Raw genomic sequence first — 13,121 nt, forward strand, 5'->3', positions numbered from 1 at the left:
AGGATATGGAGCTTCGTTGCTTGCGATCCTTGCATTTCAACTACCGCGCTCAAGATGTCTTCCTCGGCCAGTAAGTATATTCCCGATAGTCAATCTCATCCGCTTGAAATGATGTCTTATTTGTTTGATTTATGACAGACCAATTTATTGTGGCATCTCCGCCGACGGACGCCATCTCGGCCCTCAAGTTCTCCCCCGACCCCAACTCCACGCGAATTGTGGTATCGTCATGGGATAAGAACGTCTACCTCTACGACTTGCGCGACGAAAATGGCACTGTTGGAGAGGGCAAGCTTTTGCAGAAGTTCGAGCACCGTGCGCCGGTACTGGACGTCTGCTTCGGCGAAGACGAGAATGTGATCTACACAGCTGGCTTGGATTGGAACGTGAAGAAGTGAGTCTCCCCACCGAGCTTTAAACTAAGGACTCTCATGATGTGGATGATACTAACTTAACAGAATCGATCTCAATACTTCTGAACAGACCGTGCTTAGCACTCACGAAGCTGGAGTCCGCTCCGTCGTGTACAGTCGTGAACATAACATCGTCATCTCCGCCTCGTGGGATTCAACCCTCCATATCCACAGTCCCGATGCTGGCACAAATCCCGATTCCATTGCGACTATTGTTCCCCTCCCCTCGAAGCCCTTCTCCATCTCATTGACCGATTCGCGCTTGGTGGTTGCCATGGCGTCGCGCGCATTGCACATCTATGATCTCAAGGCCTTGGCCGTGCTTTCCGCGCAAGCAGATAGCTCAGTACCCAACGGAAACCGAGTAGAGATTGAGCCATGGCAGCGCCGCGAGAGCAGTTTGCGGTTCATGACTCGCTGTGTTGCCTGCATGCCCGACGGTGCCGGATATGTCTCATCAAGCATCGAGGGCCGTATTGCAGTCGAGTGGTTCGACCCTTCACCTGAATCTCAGGCTCGCAAGTATGCTTTCAAGTGTCACCGCCAACCCGCCGATGATGGCGTCGACGTGATCTACCCTGTCAACGCTCTCGCTTTCCACCCTATTTACGGCACCTTTGCATCCGGTGGCGGCGACGGTGTTGTTTCCTTCTGGGATGGAATCACTAAGCGTCGTATTCGTCATTACCCCAAGCACGATACCAGTGTGGCGGCTGTTGCCTTCAGTGGCAATGGCAAGCACTTGGCCGTCGCTGTCAGCCCTGGATTCGAGGATGGCAAGGACGACGTCGCCGAAGGTACAGTGCAGATTTATGTTCGGGAGCTGGGCGAGACGGAAGCCAAGGGCAAGGGCGCGAAATAGATCGACACTTAGATCTGTCCATTTGTCTTTTCTGCCATGCAAGCGTCCTTTGATACCACACAGCAAATTCAATCAAAAACAATTGAAACAAAGCTTCAAGCATACCCTTTAATCCCATTTTCTAGCCTCCCAAGGTTGAACAAACAGCAAATCTTGGTATCATCTATGTTATTTACGTAGTCTCGTATCCCACAGTCTCCTCTTTTGTCTCCAAGTTCAAAGACCGTAGTACACCTCTACTGCGCCTTGCGAACAGAAACAGACCCATCAGCCATACCGAAGTAAGCAGCAACGGGTCTTTGTCCACCAATACCACCAGCAGCGGAAGCCTCCGGCCCGGTCATACCACTGAAGATACCGACCTCAAGCACACCACCGATCTCCTTGATATTGCGGGACAACACATCAACTGCCCAAACGCCATTCTTGCCGTTACCCTCCTGGCCAGCGGCGACATCGGCCTTGATCAACATGGGAGGGAAAGGAGCATCAATGATGAAGAAGCCCTGATCAGTCTTCAGAGGGCCCTCCTTGGCACTAGCGGAGGATCGAATGGTAGGCTCGACACTACCGAGCTCCTGCAACTTGACAATAACGCGGTGGGCAGCAATGGGGGCGACTTCAATGGGAATAGTCTTCCAGTTTGAAAGGAGGCGAGGCTGGAGCTTGCGGTGATCTAGCAGATATATGAGTCAGTAACGAGCAAGACAGACAGCGCAAGTGAGAATTGGCAATTCTCTAACTCCCACTCCATGTAAATCCAAATTCCACTCACCAGCAACGCAAATGAATTCCCGAGCCTGCATGGCGACAAGCTTCTCCTGGAACAAGCAAGCGCCACCACCCTTAATGCAGTTCAGATCATCATCGACCTCGTCCGCGCCGTCGAACGCAACGTCGAGAACGGTGCCCTGGGGGATCCCGTCGAATTCAACCGGCGTCAGACCGGCATTGATGATTAGCTGCTTGGACTGGTAACCGGTTGGAACGTATTTCGTGGCGGAGGTGTCCACACCGAGAGCCTTGATGGCGTCGACTACATAGACGATAGTCGTACCGCTGCCGATGCCAACCCAGCGGGCGTCTTTCGGGTAGTGGTTGCTCACGGCGACCTTTGCGGCGGCTTGCTTGGCTGCTTCGACGCTGGACATTGTGGATTGGAGTCTAGAGAGACCGGGGCTGGGAGTAAAAGTTGATCGGAGTGAGAATCGGAGGGGTGGAAGTGTGGGGGTTCTACGGAAAAGAGGGGAGAGGCGGATTGGTTGGACCATGGGTCTGTGGTTTATACGGCTTGTTCAGCGCTTTTAGTTCAGTCAAACAGCTTAGTGATGACTGGCGAGTCTAGATGGCGTCGTTGGTGGGGGTTTGTTTACTGGTTGGAGCGGTGGAATTTTCTGCCCAATGATGCTGACATCCTACGATGAAGTCTTGATGTCTTGACGTATGCGCCGGACACTGTGCTCCGGAGTGAAGAAGCCTAGCTTTCTAATTTCTTGTATTACGTTGATAATAGCCTACTATTTCCGACTGCTTCCATGTCTTTTTTTGTTTTGTTTTGCTTTTTTTTTATAAGGAATGACAGAAAGAGTATAAGTTAAGTTAGTTGGATCATGAAAGTTTAAGCCAGAATTGTCAGGCAGCAATATCACCTGCGCTGACTAAGATCGTGCATCAACGAGAACAAGTCGACATGGACAGCTCCAAGGTAGAGCCTACATAGCTGGCAGTGCATTCTGTAGAAGTTCAAGTCTCCTAATACTCTGTGTGTGGCTTGAGACTCGAAATAACCTGAACTCCTTGCCGCACTGCTCAATACCTGGAAACACAATGACCGACTCCTTCCCCGCAGCCTTGACAGGCCCAACGTCGAAGGAGCGCAAGTATGACCGACAGCTCCGTCTGTGGGCAGCAACTGGTCAGCAAGCGCTGGAAGATTCTCGTGTGCTTCTGGTGAATTCGGATGGCCCGCTCGGCCACAACAACACGGGTGTGTCCGGCGTTGCGGGCGTTGAAACACTCAAGAACCTGGTCCTTCCTGGAATTGGTGGTTTTACTATTGTCGATCCAGCTACTGTCACAGAGAGTGATCTCGGTGTGAATTTCTTTCTGGAAGAGGGGTCCTTGGGCAAGTCCCGCGCCGAAGAAACCTGTCGTCTGCTGAGAGAGCTTAACCCAGATGTGCAAGGATACTTCTATTCCAAGGTATGTAGATCATCAAGTCAAAGTGCAATACGAATTATTGACATTCAACATAGAACATTGCAGATCTTCTGCAAGATCCAGACTTTCTGCCCCGTCACAAGCTGGTGATTGTCTCGGGGCCAACCAAGCGCTCCTCTCTAGCGCCTCTCTGCCATGAAGCCAAGCAACTGGGGATCCCAGTGCTTTATATACACTCAATCGGGTTCTTTTCCTCATTTTCGGTACAGCTTCCTGCCGAATTCCCAATCGTTGAAACACATCCGGATCCAGAATCAACTCAAGACCTGCGTTTGCTAAACCCTTGGTCTGAGCTCATTACTGCCACAGCCAGTTTAGATGATCTGGATAGCTTGGATGACCATCAACATGGCCATGTGCCCTACATTCTTCTACTGCTCCGCTTCCTGGAACAGTGGAAGCAAGCACATGATGGCAACGCGCCCAGCAACTACAAAGAGAAGACCGAGTTCAGAGAATTCGTCCGATCCCAAGCCCGGACAAGCAACCCAGAAGGTGGCGAAGAGAACTTTGATGAAGCAGCTGCCGCAGTGCTCAAGACCATCAACCCCTTCAGTCTGCGCAGCTCGATCCGCGAGATTTTCGATATGAACGAGTGCAAGCAGCTCTCGTCAACATCCCAAGATTTCTGGGTTATCGCCTCAGCAATCAAAACCTTCTACGAATCGCACTCCGTCCTCCCCCTACCAGGATCTCTCCCAGACATGAAAGCCCAGTCGGCAGACTACGTCTCCCTCCAAAACATCTACAAGACCAAGGCACGCCAGGACATCGAAGAAGTAACCAAGACAGTCCGCCAACTCGAATCCCAACTCAGCCGCTCAACCCCCGCCATTCTCGACCGCGAAATCGAAGTCTTCTGCAAAAACGCAGCTCACATCAAGGTCGTGCGAGGCCGCCCCATCCCGCAAGTCAGCATCGACAGCGACATGGCAACATGGAAAGCAATCCGGAACCAGCTCAGCATGCCCGAATCGCTCATGCCGGCGTTCATAGCCTGCCAGATCCTCGACTCGGTCGTTGATGAGATCCAGTCGAATGGCCAAGAGGAGAATCTGTCAGTCGACGACTCCGGTCTGTGGAATAGTCATACTCAGCGCATTCTGACGTTACTGAATGGTGCTAATGGGGATGGATTGAGCGAGGATGCCAAGCAGCAGATTACGGATGCCATTCAGGAATTGCGCCGGGCTGACGGTGGTGAATTGCATAATATTTCTTCGCTTACTGGTGGTCTGGTTGCGCAGGAGGCGTTGAAGGTCTTGACTCGGCAGTATGTCCCGTTGGATAATACTTGTGTCTTTGATGGGGCGCGTAGCCGTAGTGAGATGTACCGCCTGTGAGAAGTGTCGAACTGCTTATTTGTGGATGAATGAAATGCACTTCATATCTCATCGCTGGCTAGCGATGCAAGCTTTAACAAAATTATGATTCATGATGCTGAGATCTCGGTACGTAAATTTGTGGCCAACAGCCGTTGAATTATTATAAATGTTCGATAATATGTATTCTATATTTTACGTAAGTATTACTTTAGTGATGACTGCTTTGCATGGCTGCATATGTTGATAAATTTGAGCCAGGACAATAGTCCTTGCCTGAGTATATACGGTAGACCAACAGTAGCAGTAGATCTCCACAACTGAAGTAGATCAACCTCGAATAAGCCAGATCACAAGATATTCAATGCCCTATATTGGAAAATGGGGATATTCCGTACAAATAAAGGGATATGTGACAATCAGAGGCATTTCCAGCTTTCAACTGACAGGTAATCACCGAGGTAAATCAGTTCGAGTCCTGATTGAGACTGGTTGGTACTTTACTAGTCACAATGGTAGCGCGTACTGAACAGTAGTTTCGGACGCAAGATATAGCGTTGAGCCACATGGGCAGTGTTTGAACAATAAATGGGTTGTTTCAGGCAACACATTCGATCAACGCTTCTTAAACTTGGGGCCACCAGGGCCCCGACCTCCGCGCTTGTTGCCCTGAGGACCACCCTTAGTCTCAAACAGCTTTTCTTTCCCGAACGCAGAATCTGCAATGCGCAAGTAGCTGACAACACCCTGATCAACCACAGCCATGACGACATTACGGTACCCGTGACGCAGCCGCATGTACATCATGCGTTGCATCTTCTCTCCGTGCGGAGGATCTAGTGGCGTACTTTCAAGTAAAGCACCGAGCTGAGGAAGGGTAGGCATAGTAGTTTGGTCGCGAGTGCTGACAACAGCGACGCGGAAATCTGGTGGCGGAGGAGCGGACTTTTTGAAAGGAGTGGAGGGCTTATAGATGTGGAAGACGACGCGGAAAGGTGGTGTGGTATCCGAGGGTTTGGATGGTGGTGCGGTGACAGGGTCGTACCACGGGATGATGGCAAGTTTTCGGTATACGTCCATATAATGGCGGTGGATGCCAAAGCCGACGATGGGGCCGGTGGCTGTGGAGGCTGTCTTTCGAGGGTCATGAATCCATTTGAATAGAGATCCTAATATACCCGCAAGACCGGGGCCGTGGAACTTTATTGGAGAAGGTTCAATGGCAGGAGCAGTCTCTTCTGTCTCCTCGATTTCATCTGACCACGCAGGAGCTCGAAGGAGTGCATAACCAAGACGCTTAAGACCAGTGTACACAGAGAAACGTTCAAGTGTGAGACCACCGTGTCCGACGAAGGATGCATATGCAGCTTGCAAACTCATAGGGATAGAGACGGCATCGATATCAGATGTGCTAGGCCATCTGATATCTAGACTGCCTCTCTCAAGCAAATATAATGCCTCTTCCGGTAATAGCCAAACACGGTTCTTCCGGTCAGCCTGACCCATTGTCTTGAAATACTGTCCTTTTGGAGTTGGTACCAAGACGCATGCATCGGGAGAAATATTGACAGATTTGGGCACGGCTTTTGAAGCGTCTGTTGGGGGTTTCTTTTGGGTTGATTCCGAGGCCTTTTCGTCTTCTTTGGTTTGCTGTGCTTCTTGTTGCGCATCCAACTCGGCCTGTGCGGCATATCCGCCAGGCGCATAATATGCTATAATCTGAGTCTTCGGGCGATGTAAGCGTGGGAATGAGAGCGCATTGTGCATGGCATCCCGCGACGCCGACAGGACATCGGCTTGGTGTTCTGTTGGATTGGGTTCAAAGTCTTTCTCTCCGCGGCGGGGAATGCTGGGGGATGCGGAATCAGACAAACTACAGGGCAGAAAGTGTTAGCAAGAGCAAAGATGGGCTTCAAGGCCAGTAACAGTCGACATGGTCGCAATGTCAGGTCGTGCGCGTACAAGTTTAAGTGGTTCAGGAAGCGGAAATCCTGGGTTTCATCCGACAAGTCGACCTCAACCTGCCCGGTTGCGGGGGTCTGGACAACATCCTCATCTGCATCGGCCATGGTGAGTCAAAAGAGGCTGGGGTTCAAATGCTGCGAAGTCTAGAAATCCGAGGGGAGAAAAGTTGCTTATCGATAAGAACATCTGCCGGCAACTTATTTCCAAGGTTAACTTACAGTATGTTTAAACGCCTATGATTGAACATGGTATTTATTATATGCAAGTTTCATTGATATTCACTGCATCAGTCTATGGCACTCACTGTCTGCTTCTAGCAATAAATCCTAAATTTGTGCGAAGTCACCAAATGTTCTACTGCTTCTCCAACATCACAACCTTGCTACCCAAATCGCTATCGAAGGGGAATTGCAGACCAAGATTCATCAAAGTGGCACCTGTATACACAGCATTGCCATCAATCTTGTAAGATGACTGTTCATCTAGCCCTTGCAGCCTGATACGCGGCCAGGCATGGTCGATGTTCGCACTGAGCTGGAAGACAAACAACACAGCCTGTTTACCATCTTCAGAAATGAACAAGACAGCAGGCCAGTTCGACTCCTCTGGCAGATTCAGGCGCCACATATCACCAGTTAACACAATGGGACTAACCTTCTCGGCCAAAGCAATAAGCCCTGGCAAAGCAGCCTTGTCCTCGGCCGGCATCTCAGCCGGATCAAGCTCCAGCCCAAACGATCCACCCATCATGGCGACGTGACCGCGGAACTCAACTGGAACGGTACGGCCAGTCTGCTGGTTTGGCACAGCAGAGAGATGAGCACCCATAGCGCTGGGCGGGTATGCGAGCGAAGTACCCAGTTGGATGGTAATGCGCTCGACAGCGTCAGTATCATCTGATGTCCAGATTTGTGGGAAATATTGCAAAACGCCTGGATCGAAACGACCACCACCTGACCCACAGCCTTCCCAGAGGACGTCTGGGAATTTGGTGGTTAAAGTGTCGAAAACCCGGTACATGCCGAGCATGTAGGCGTGACCAGTAGCAGGAGTGGGCATCTCGTGGATACCTCTGTTGTTGTCCCATTTGACATAGCTAATATCTGCGCTGTTCAAGATTTCTGACATGAACTTAATTATGAAGTCTTGAACCTCAGGCAGCGCAAGGTTGAGCACCAGTTGGTTACGTGTCTCGGTGCGTGGGTAGGGTCCTGCATGCAAAGCCCAGTCGGGGTGCTCATGGTACAGGGTCGAATTGGGACTGACCATTTCAGGCTCAACCCAAATGCCGAAGCGCATGTTTGTTGAGGAATTTGCGGCCTTAAGGGCAGTGATGTTACTCACGATCGGCGCGAGGCCATTTGGAAATCGGGTTGGGTTCGGCACCCAGTCACCCAGTCCTTGCTCATCAGATGTTCGGGGGTACTCCTTGCCGAACCAGCCATCATCAAGGACGAAGAGCTTCGCGCCTACTTCGGTGGCCTCCTGTGCCAAGTTGTAGACGCTGCTTTCGTTGATGTTGAAACCGAGTCCCTCCCAGCTGTTGAGAAGGGCGGGGCGATCGCTAGTGGCGAACTTGCTCTTGATAAGATGCTTGCGATACAAGCTGTGCAGAGAGCGCGACATGCCGCCAATTCCATCCTTGGAGTATACCGAGACACATTCCGGAGAGGAGAGGGTCTCCCCGGGTGGAAGGTTCCAAGAAAGATGGCCAGGGTTGAAACCGACCAAAGCGCGAGTGAAGCCCTGTGAACCTTTCTCGACATCAATCGAGAATGAACCAGTGTACACCAATGAGAATCCCCAGGCTTCGCCATGAGACTCGGTAGCTGAAGGCTCGACCAAGGCCAGGAATGGGTTGTGAAGGTGAGAGGAGTAACCGGTAGCACTTCCAAAGCTCTGAATACCGTATTCGACCTTGCGTCTCTCGCGGTGAGCCTCCCTTGCCCAATCTCCACGAAGACTAATCATCTCCAGGTCTTCAAACGGCAAGTCCACACTCAAACTAGCCAGAGATTCGATTGTAATATTTGCTTCTCCGTGGTTGGTTACATTGACACTGCGAACAATAGCGTCATATTCAGGGAAGATCGAATACGACAAGTCGGCTGAGACATCGCTGTACTTGTCATACAAAGAAACAACCAATGTACTGACATCCTTTTCGGAGCCCAAGGTAGCTGGCAAACCAGCCAGAGCAGGCTTTCCCGCAATGATCTTGTAGGATTGATATTGCAACTCGGAGACAGTGTACCCTGCCGACTGGCGAATCCGAATAGCAGGGATGCGGAAATCGCCTCGGCCTTGGTCTGGGAACTCGCGGCGCACACGCCCCGGTGTTCCAACCCAGCCATTGACATCGGCCACCGATTCTAGTGGAATGTCACCTGTGACCGAGCCACCGAAGTGATCACCGTAGAGGTCTCCCGTGGTGTTGTCCACATGGAAGCGATACGAGACAGTTTTTCCATTGAGGGCAAATGAAGTCCCATCTGCCACAATTGCTGTTCGATTCGATTAGCTCTGAAGATCAAGGGGACACAAAAGCGAGCCACGAACGTTTGGAATCCTGGGCCACGACCGCAGGAAACTCAGTGAGCATAGCTACGAAGCCCGAGGCCACCGCAACACTCCTTGAAAAACGAACCATCTTAGCCTCTGCTCTCTTGTCTAGAACATGTACAGGTCAAAAGAAGGAAAAGAAGCATACCTATATATGCCTCCCTTGCGTCAAGGTTACATTAGCAGAAGTGGGTAAAAGCTCGGAGTAAAGCAAAGTCAATAAACATGCAGAACTTGGCGTCAATGGCACGACACGTCGTAGAAAAGTGGAATTGCCGAGAATTCAAATCCAGCTCTGCTGATCCCAAGCATATTGAGCGATATAAGTAGTTCTGTGGAGTTGTTGGGGGGTGAAAATGCGGAGGAAGCCCCGGGGATACTCCGTGTCGGCGGCTTTGGGGGCTTCTTATTGGTTTCGGGCGTCTCAATCCCGCTGCACTATGCACTGCTAGTTGGGGGTTATTTCTTGGCTTTGGAGGACTCGGCTAAGCATTTTCCACTATATTGTATCTTTGATGTATTGCTAGGTGGAAAGATCTGTAACCAACCATATTCATCGTAGACGTCATATCCTGACAGTGTACCGTTTTTAGAGCGAGCTTGTCTCATATGTATGGGACCTGGTCCGAGTCAACTGGTCAACACCAATAACAATGATCAAAATCCCCTAAGCGGGCTATATGTTTATGAGAAAACACTGCATCTTTGATACTATCAGATTTTCTACATAGTGAATATACAATATAGCTTCTGGCCAGCATTATTTCGATCTGAGTATTGGTTTACTATAAGTATCTAACCAATTCACGATTGACCACCTGATACATATCGTTGTTTCACTCTCTCTGAGTTTGATTTGGCAATGAGACTAAAACAGTACCATCTCTTCTCACTCAAACATTGAAAGATTCCCATCCCGTAGCATAACAGACCAATTCGAAAGGTGAGTCTGTTGTAGATTGTGGAGTTGCGGGGAATGGGGAAACTCGGCAAATCGGCGGCTTTCAACGTCTCTCATTGGAAAGCAATGTCCAATCCCGCCTTCCCACCTATGCTTCTGGACATACTAGTGATGGCATGAGTCATTGAATAGCCCTTGGTACGTATAGAATGAGACTGGCCAAAGCCTGTTCGATCTGCCGGTACGAAGTCTCTTCCTTACCCGGCAAACACGTTCTAATCACAAGCGCTTAGCGAACGTCGGCGGAAGTGTGACATTCCTGCTCCTGGTCGCCCATGTACATATTGCTCGGGTCGGGGCCTGCCATGTTCTCGAAAGACTGCTTCGGTAGAGGCGTCCGAGACATCAACACCGGAACAAATAAGCCCTGCAGGCCGAAACAGCACCGACCAATGCACTTTACCTGATCAGTCCCTCTGTGCTGAGCTAGTGCAACTCTATTTTGAGTATGTGCATGACAAGTTCCATTCACTTTTCCACCGGCCAAGCTTGATGGAGGATCTATACAATGGCCAGGCGCCGGACATTTTGTTGTATGGAATGCTTGCCTTATCTGCGCGGTAAGGATCGATCACGTCCAATTCATCGTTGTTTCTCACTGGAACAGATTCTCGGTCCATCCGTCACTTGCCGAAATTGACCCCCGGGAAAGAGGGAAGATTTATGCTTCACGGTGTCAGAAATTGCTGGACTTGAATGACGTCTCCTTGACAACAATCCAAGCCTGCGTCCTGCTAGGTGCCATTGGCGTTGTAGACGGCAGGCCAGCTTCGGAAACTATCTATTATGCAGTTGCATGTCGTATTGCACAGCTAATAGATCTTCCCAATTGCTCTGCTGCAAACCGTGTGGAGCAGGAGGTCCACACAAGAGGTTCTTATACATTGTATTCTGTTCTGCAGCAATATGCTAACCCTAGATAGTATGGTGGACGCTGTGCATGATAGACGTTTGGTCTTCAACTGGAGTTCGACTCCCTCGCCTAATGATCTCGCAACCTGACATACCTTTACCAATGAATGAAGCCACCTTCCTACACATGGGCAGACATCAAGGGTTCACCGTGAAGGTCGAGGAAGATCGTGCATCATCACTACTAGCACAAATGGTACGGCTCAATGGGATCCTTTCCCAAATCAACGACTTTAACATCCAAGCCGCCGAGAACAAGATCAAAACAGAAAATGCCATCGCTACAATCGAGACCCTCTCCTCGAAACTCGATGAATGGATTACAGTTCTACCAAGCGATATGCAAGATACACGCGAAAATCTCCTGCACTACGCCTCCCAGGGACTCGGCCAACTCTTCGTCACCCTATACCTCGGATACTACCACTACGGCCAAATGCTCTTCTACCGATTTCTCCATGAAGACTCACGATCGTTCTCGCCAAGTACACATTTCTACGCCAACACATGCAAAGATCACGCAATCAAATTGTGTGAAATGATCTACAGCTCAGAAGATGTGCCTGGCTGTGCAGTGCTGTACAACATGGTTGGCCATGTCCTTGTAATAGCCTCGACGGTCCAAATCCACACGCTGCTATTTGGGGTTGATAACGAAAGCGTAACTCTCGCCAGGAACAGACTTGAGAGAAACTTTTGCATTCTGACTCGACTTCGGAAACTATGGCCTACACTGGATGTTTGTATGGAGCGCTTACAGGCTTTTCACCGCGCCTGTAGGCGTTCTGTTGATACTAGTTTTTGTATGGATGAGTGGATGGTCAGGTTTTTAGTTGAGTTTGCGAATCCGGTCAGTGATAAAGATGGAAGTGTAGATCGGATTGAGGAGAGGCCTTGGGGGTTGGAGGAGATTGGGATTTCATTGTGAGGTTTATTCTATTCTAGCCTGATAGCCCTGCAAACCCCAATTCCTGCCTGGGGCGGAAATCCACTCCCCACAATGAAAGACCCAACGAAATAACCGCGCATCTTCACGATTCCTTGACCCGGCTGATTGAACATTCTCGAAATGGAGACTGCAGCTCAAAATACCGTAGACTACAACGAATCTCTACGCAGGGTATCTTGAACCCCCGCACTAAGAAAGAGACCAAAAGCTGACCAAACATCAGATATCAAACAGCCTAGAGAATGCCCTGGACACATTCGGGTCGTCATCCAGACAATATCAGGCTATCCTCGTCATATTGAAGGAATGTCTTCGTGATATCGAAGCTGAGCGCCGGGTTCAAGATAACGCTCAGGTGGTCGATGCCGATATGTTAAGTCTTGCTATGGGATTCCTTGAGATTGGAAAATAACGGTTACTTCTGCGTTGATTTCGTCGATTTCTCATTTTTTGCTGATGTTTGATACCCTTATCTTTCATGTTACTATGGCCTGTTTGTTAATTCATTCGTGATCGATGTTCGTGGCAACTCGTGCATGTCAAGATCAAGATCACCCTTGTCCACGGTGGTGATGGATGATAATATCCCAATATACAGATTACATAGTTGAATCTATCGTCCAGCCTTTACCTTCAGAAATTGTATACATAGACTTAGCAATAATTCATAATTCCATATATTGACATGTCTCGTATCAGCAATGCCACTCAACGGCATGCGTATATGCCACAGGATGAAGAGCCGGGTAGAACCGACCATAAAGCCAAAAGTAATATATCCAGGCATGAACTCATAAAAGGTCAAGTCTGACGAGTTCAGTCGCCAGTCTCACAAGTCCAAACCCCGAATGACAGGCAGCCCAAACACTCCCATTTTGCCCAAAACAAATGAACAACCGATTTCCGGGAATGCCATGCAATAAACTCCATCTATGTATTCGGAAGACGTGTCATG

The 13,121-nt window shown here is 49.8% G+C and overlaps 6 protein-coding genes across 6 annotated transcripts; 3 read left to right on the forward strand and 3 right to left on the reverse strand.

Moving 5' to 3' along the window:
- Positions 1-54: 54 nt before the first annotated feature.
- N7511_002198 (WD40 repeat domain-containing protein) lies at positions 55-1,275 on the forward strand (the record flags this gene model as incomplete). The annotated part of the gene is made up of 3 exons (XM_057124623.1): positions 55-70; positions 139-394; positions 459-1,275. 3 exons carry the CDS (start codon positions 55-57, stop codon positions 1,273-1,275), a joined length of 1,089 nt encoding a protein of 362 aa, XP_056986782.1.
- A 236-nt stretch (positions 1,276-1,511) lies between these two features.
- Positions 1,512-2,426, reverse strand: N7511_002199 (ribose-5-phosphate isomerase RKI1; the record flags this gene model as incomplete). Its single annotated transcript, XM_057124624.1, has 2 exons — positions 1,512-1,951; positions 2,051-2,426. 2 exons carry the CDS (start codon positions 2,424-2,426, stop codon positions 1,512-1,514), a joined length of 816 nt encoding a protein of 271 aa, XP_056986783.1.
- A 676-nt stretch (positions 2,427-3,102) lies between these two features.
- On the forward strand, positions 3,103-4,838 carry N7511_002200 (NEDD8-activating enzyme E1 regulatory subunit; the record flags this gene model as incomplete). Its single annotated transcript, XM_057124625.1, has 2 exons — positions 3,103-3,477; positions 3,531-4,838. The coding sequence occupies 2 exons, from the start codon at positions 3,103-3,105 to the stop codon at positions 4,836-4,838; spliced, it is 1,683 nt and encodes a 560-aa protein (XP_056986784.1).
- A 594-nt stretch (positions 4,839-5,432) lies between these two features.
- On the reverse strand, positions 5,433-6,886 carry N7511_002201 (tRNA-splicing endonuclease subunit SEN54 family protein; the record flags this gene model as incomplete). Its single annotated transcript, XM_057124626.1, has 2 exons — positions 5,433-6,690; positions 6,780-6,886. 2 exons carry the CDS (start codon positions 6,884-6,886, stop codon positions 5,433-5,435), a joined length of 1,365 nt encoding a protein of 454 aa, XP_056986785.1.
- A 250-nt stretch (positions 6,887-7,136) lies between these two features.
- N7511_002202 (alpha-galactosidase) lies at positions 7,137-9,384 on the reverse strand (the record flags this gene model as incomplete). The annotated part of the gene is made up of 2 exons (XM_057124627.1): positions 7,137-9,286; positions 9,342-9,384. The coding sequence occupies 2 exons, from the start codon at positions 9,382-9,384 to the stop codon at positions 7,137-7,139; spliced, it is 2,193 nt and encodes a 730-aa protein (XP_056986786.1).
- Positions 9,385-11,320: 1,936 nt separating this feature from the next.
- On the forward strand, positions 11,321-12,145 carry N7511_002203 (fungal specific transcription factor domain-containing protein; the record flags this gene model as incomplete). The annotated part of the gene is made up of 1 exon (XM_057124628.1): positions 11,321-12,145. The coding sequence occupies one exon, from the start codon at positions 11,321-11,323 to the stop codon at positions 12,143-12,145; it is 825 nt and encodes a 274-aa protein (XP_056986787.1).
- Positions 12,146-13,121: the final 976 nt, after the last annotated feature.

The sequence above is a fragment of the Penicillium nucicola genome (genome assembly GCF_028828085.1).
Source record: "Penicillium nucicola strain IBT 29836 chromosome Unknown utg000002l, whole genome shotgun sequence".
NCBI classification, from domain to species: domain Eukaryota; kingdom Fungi; phylum Ascomycota; class Eurotiomycetes; order Eurotiales; family Aspergillaceae; genus Penicillium; species Penicillium nucicola.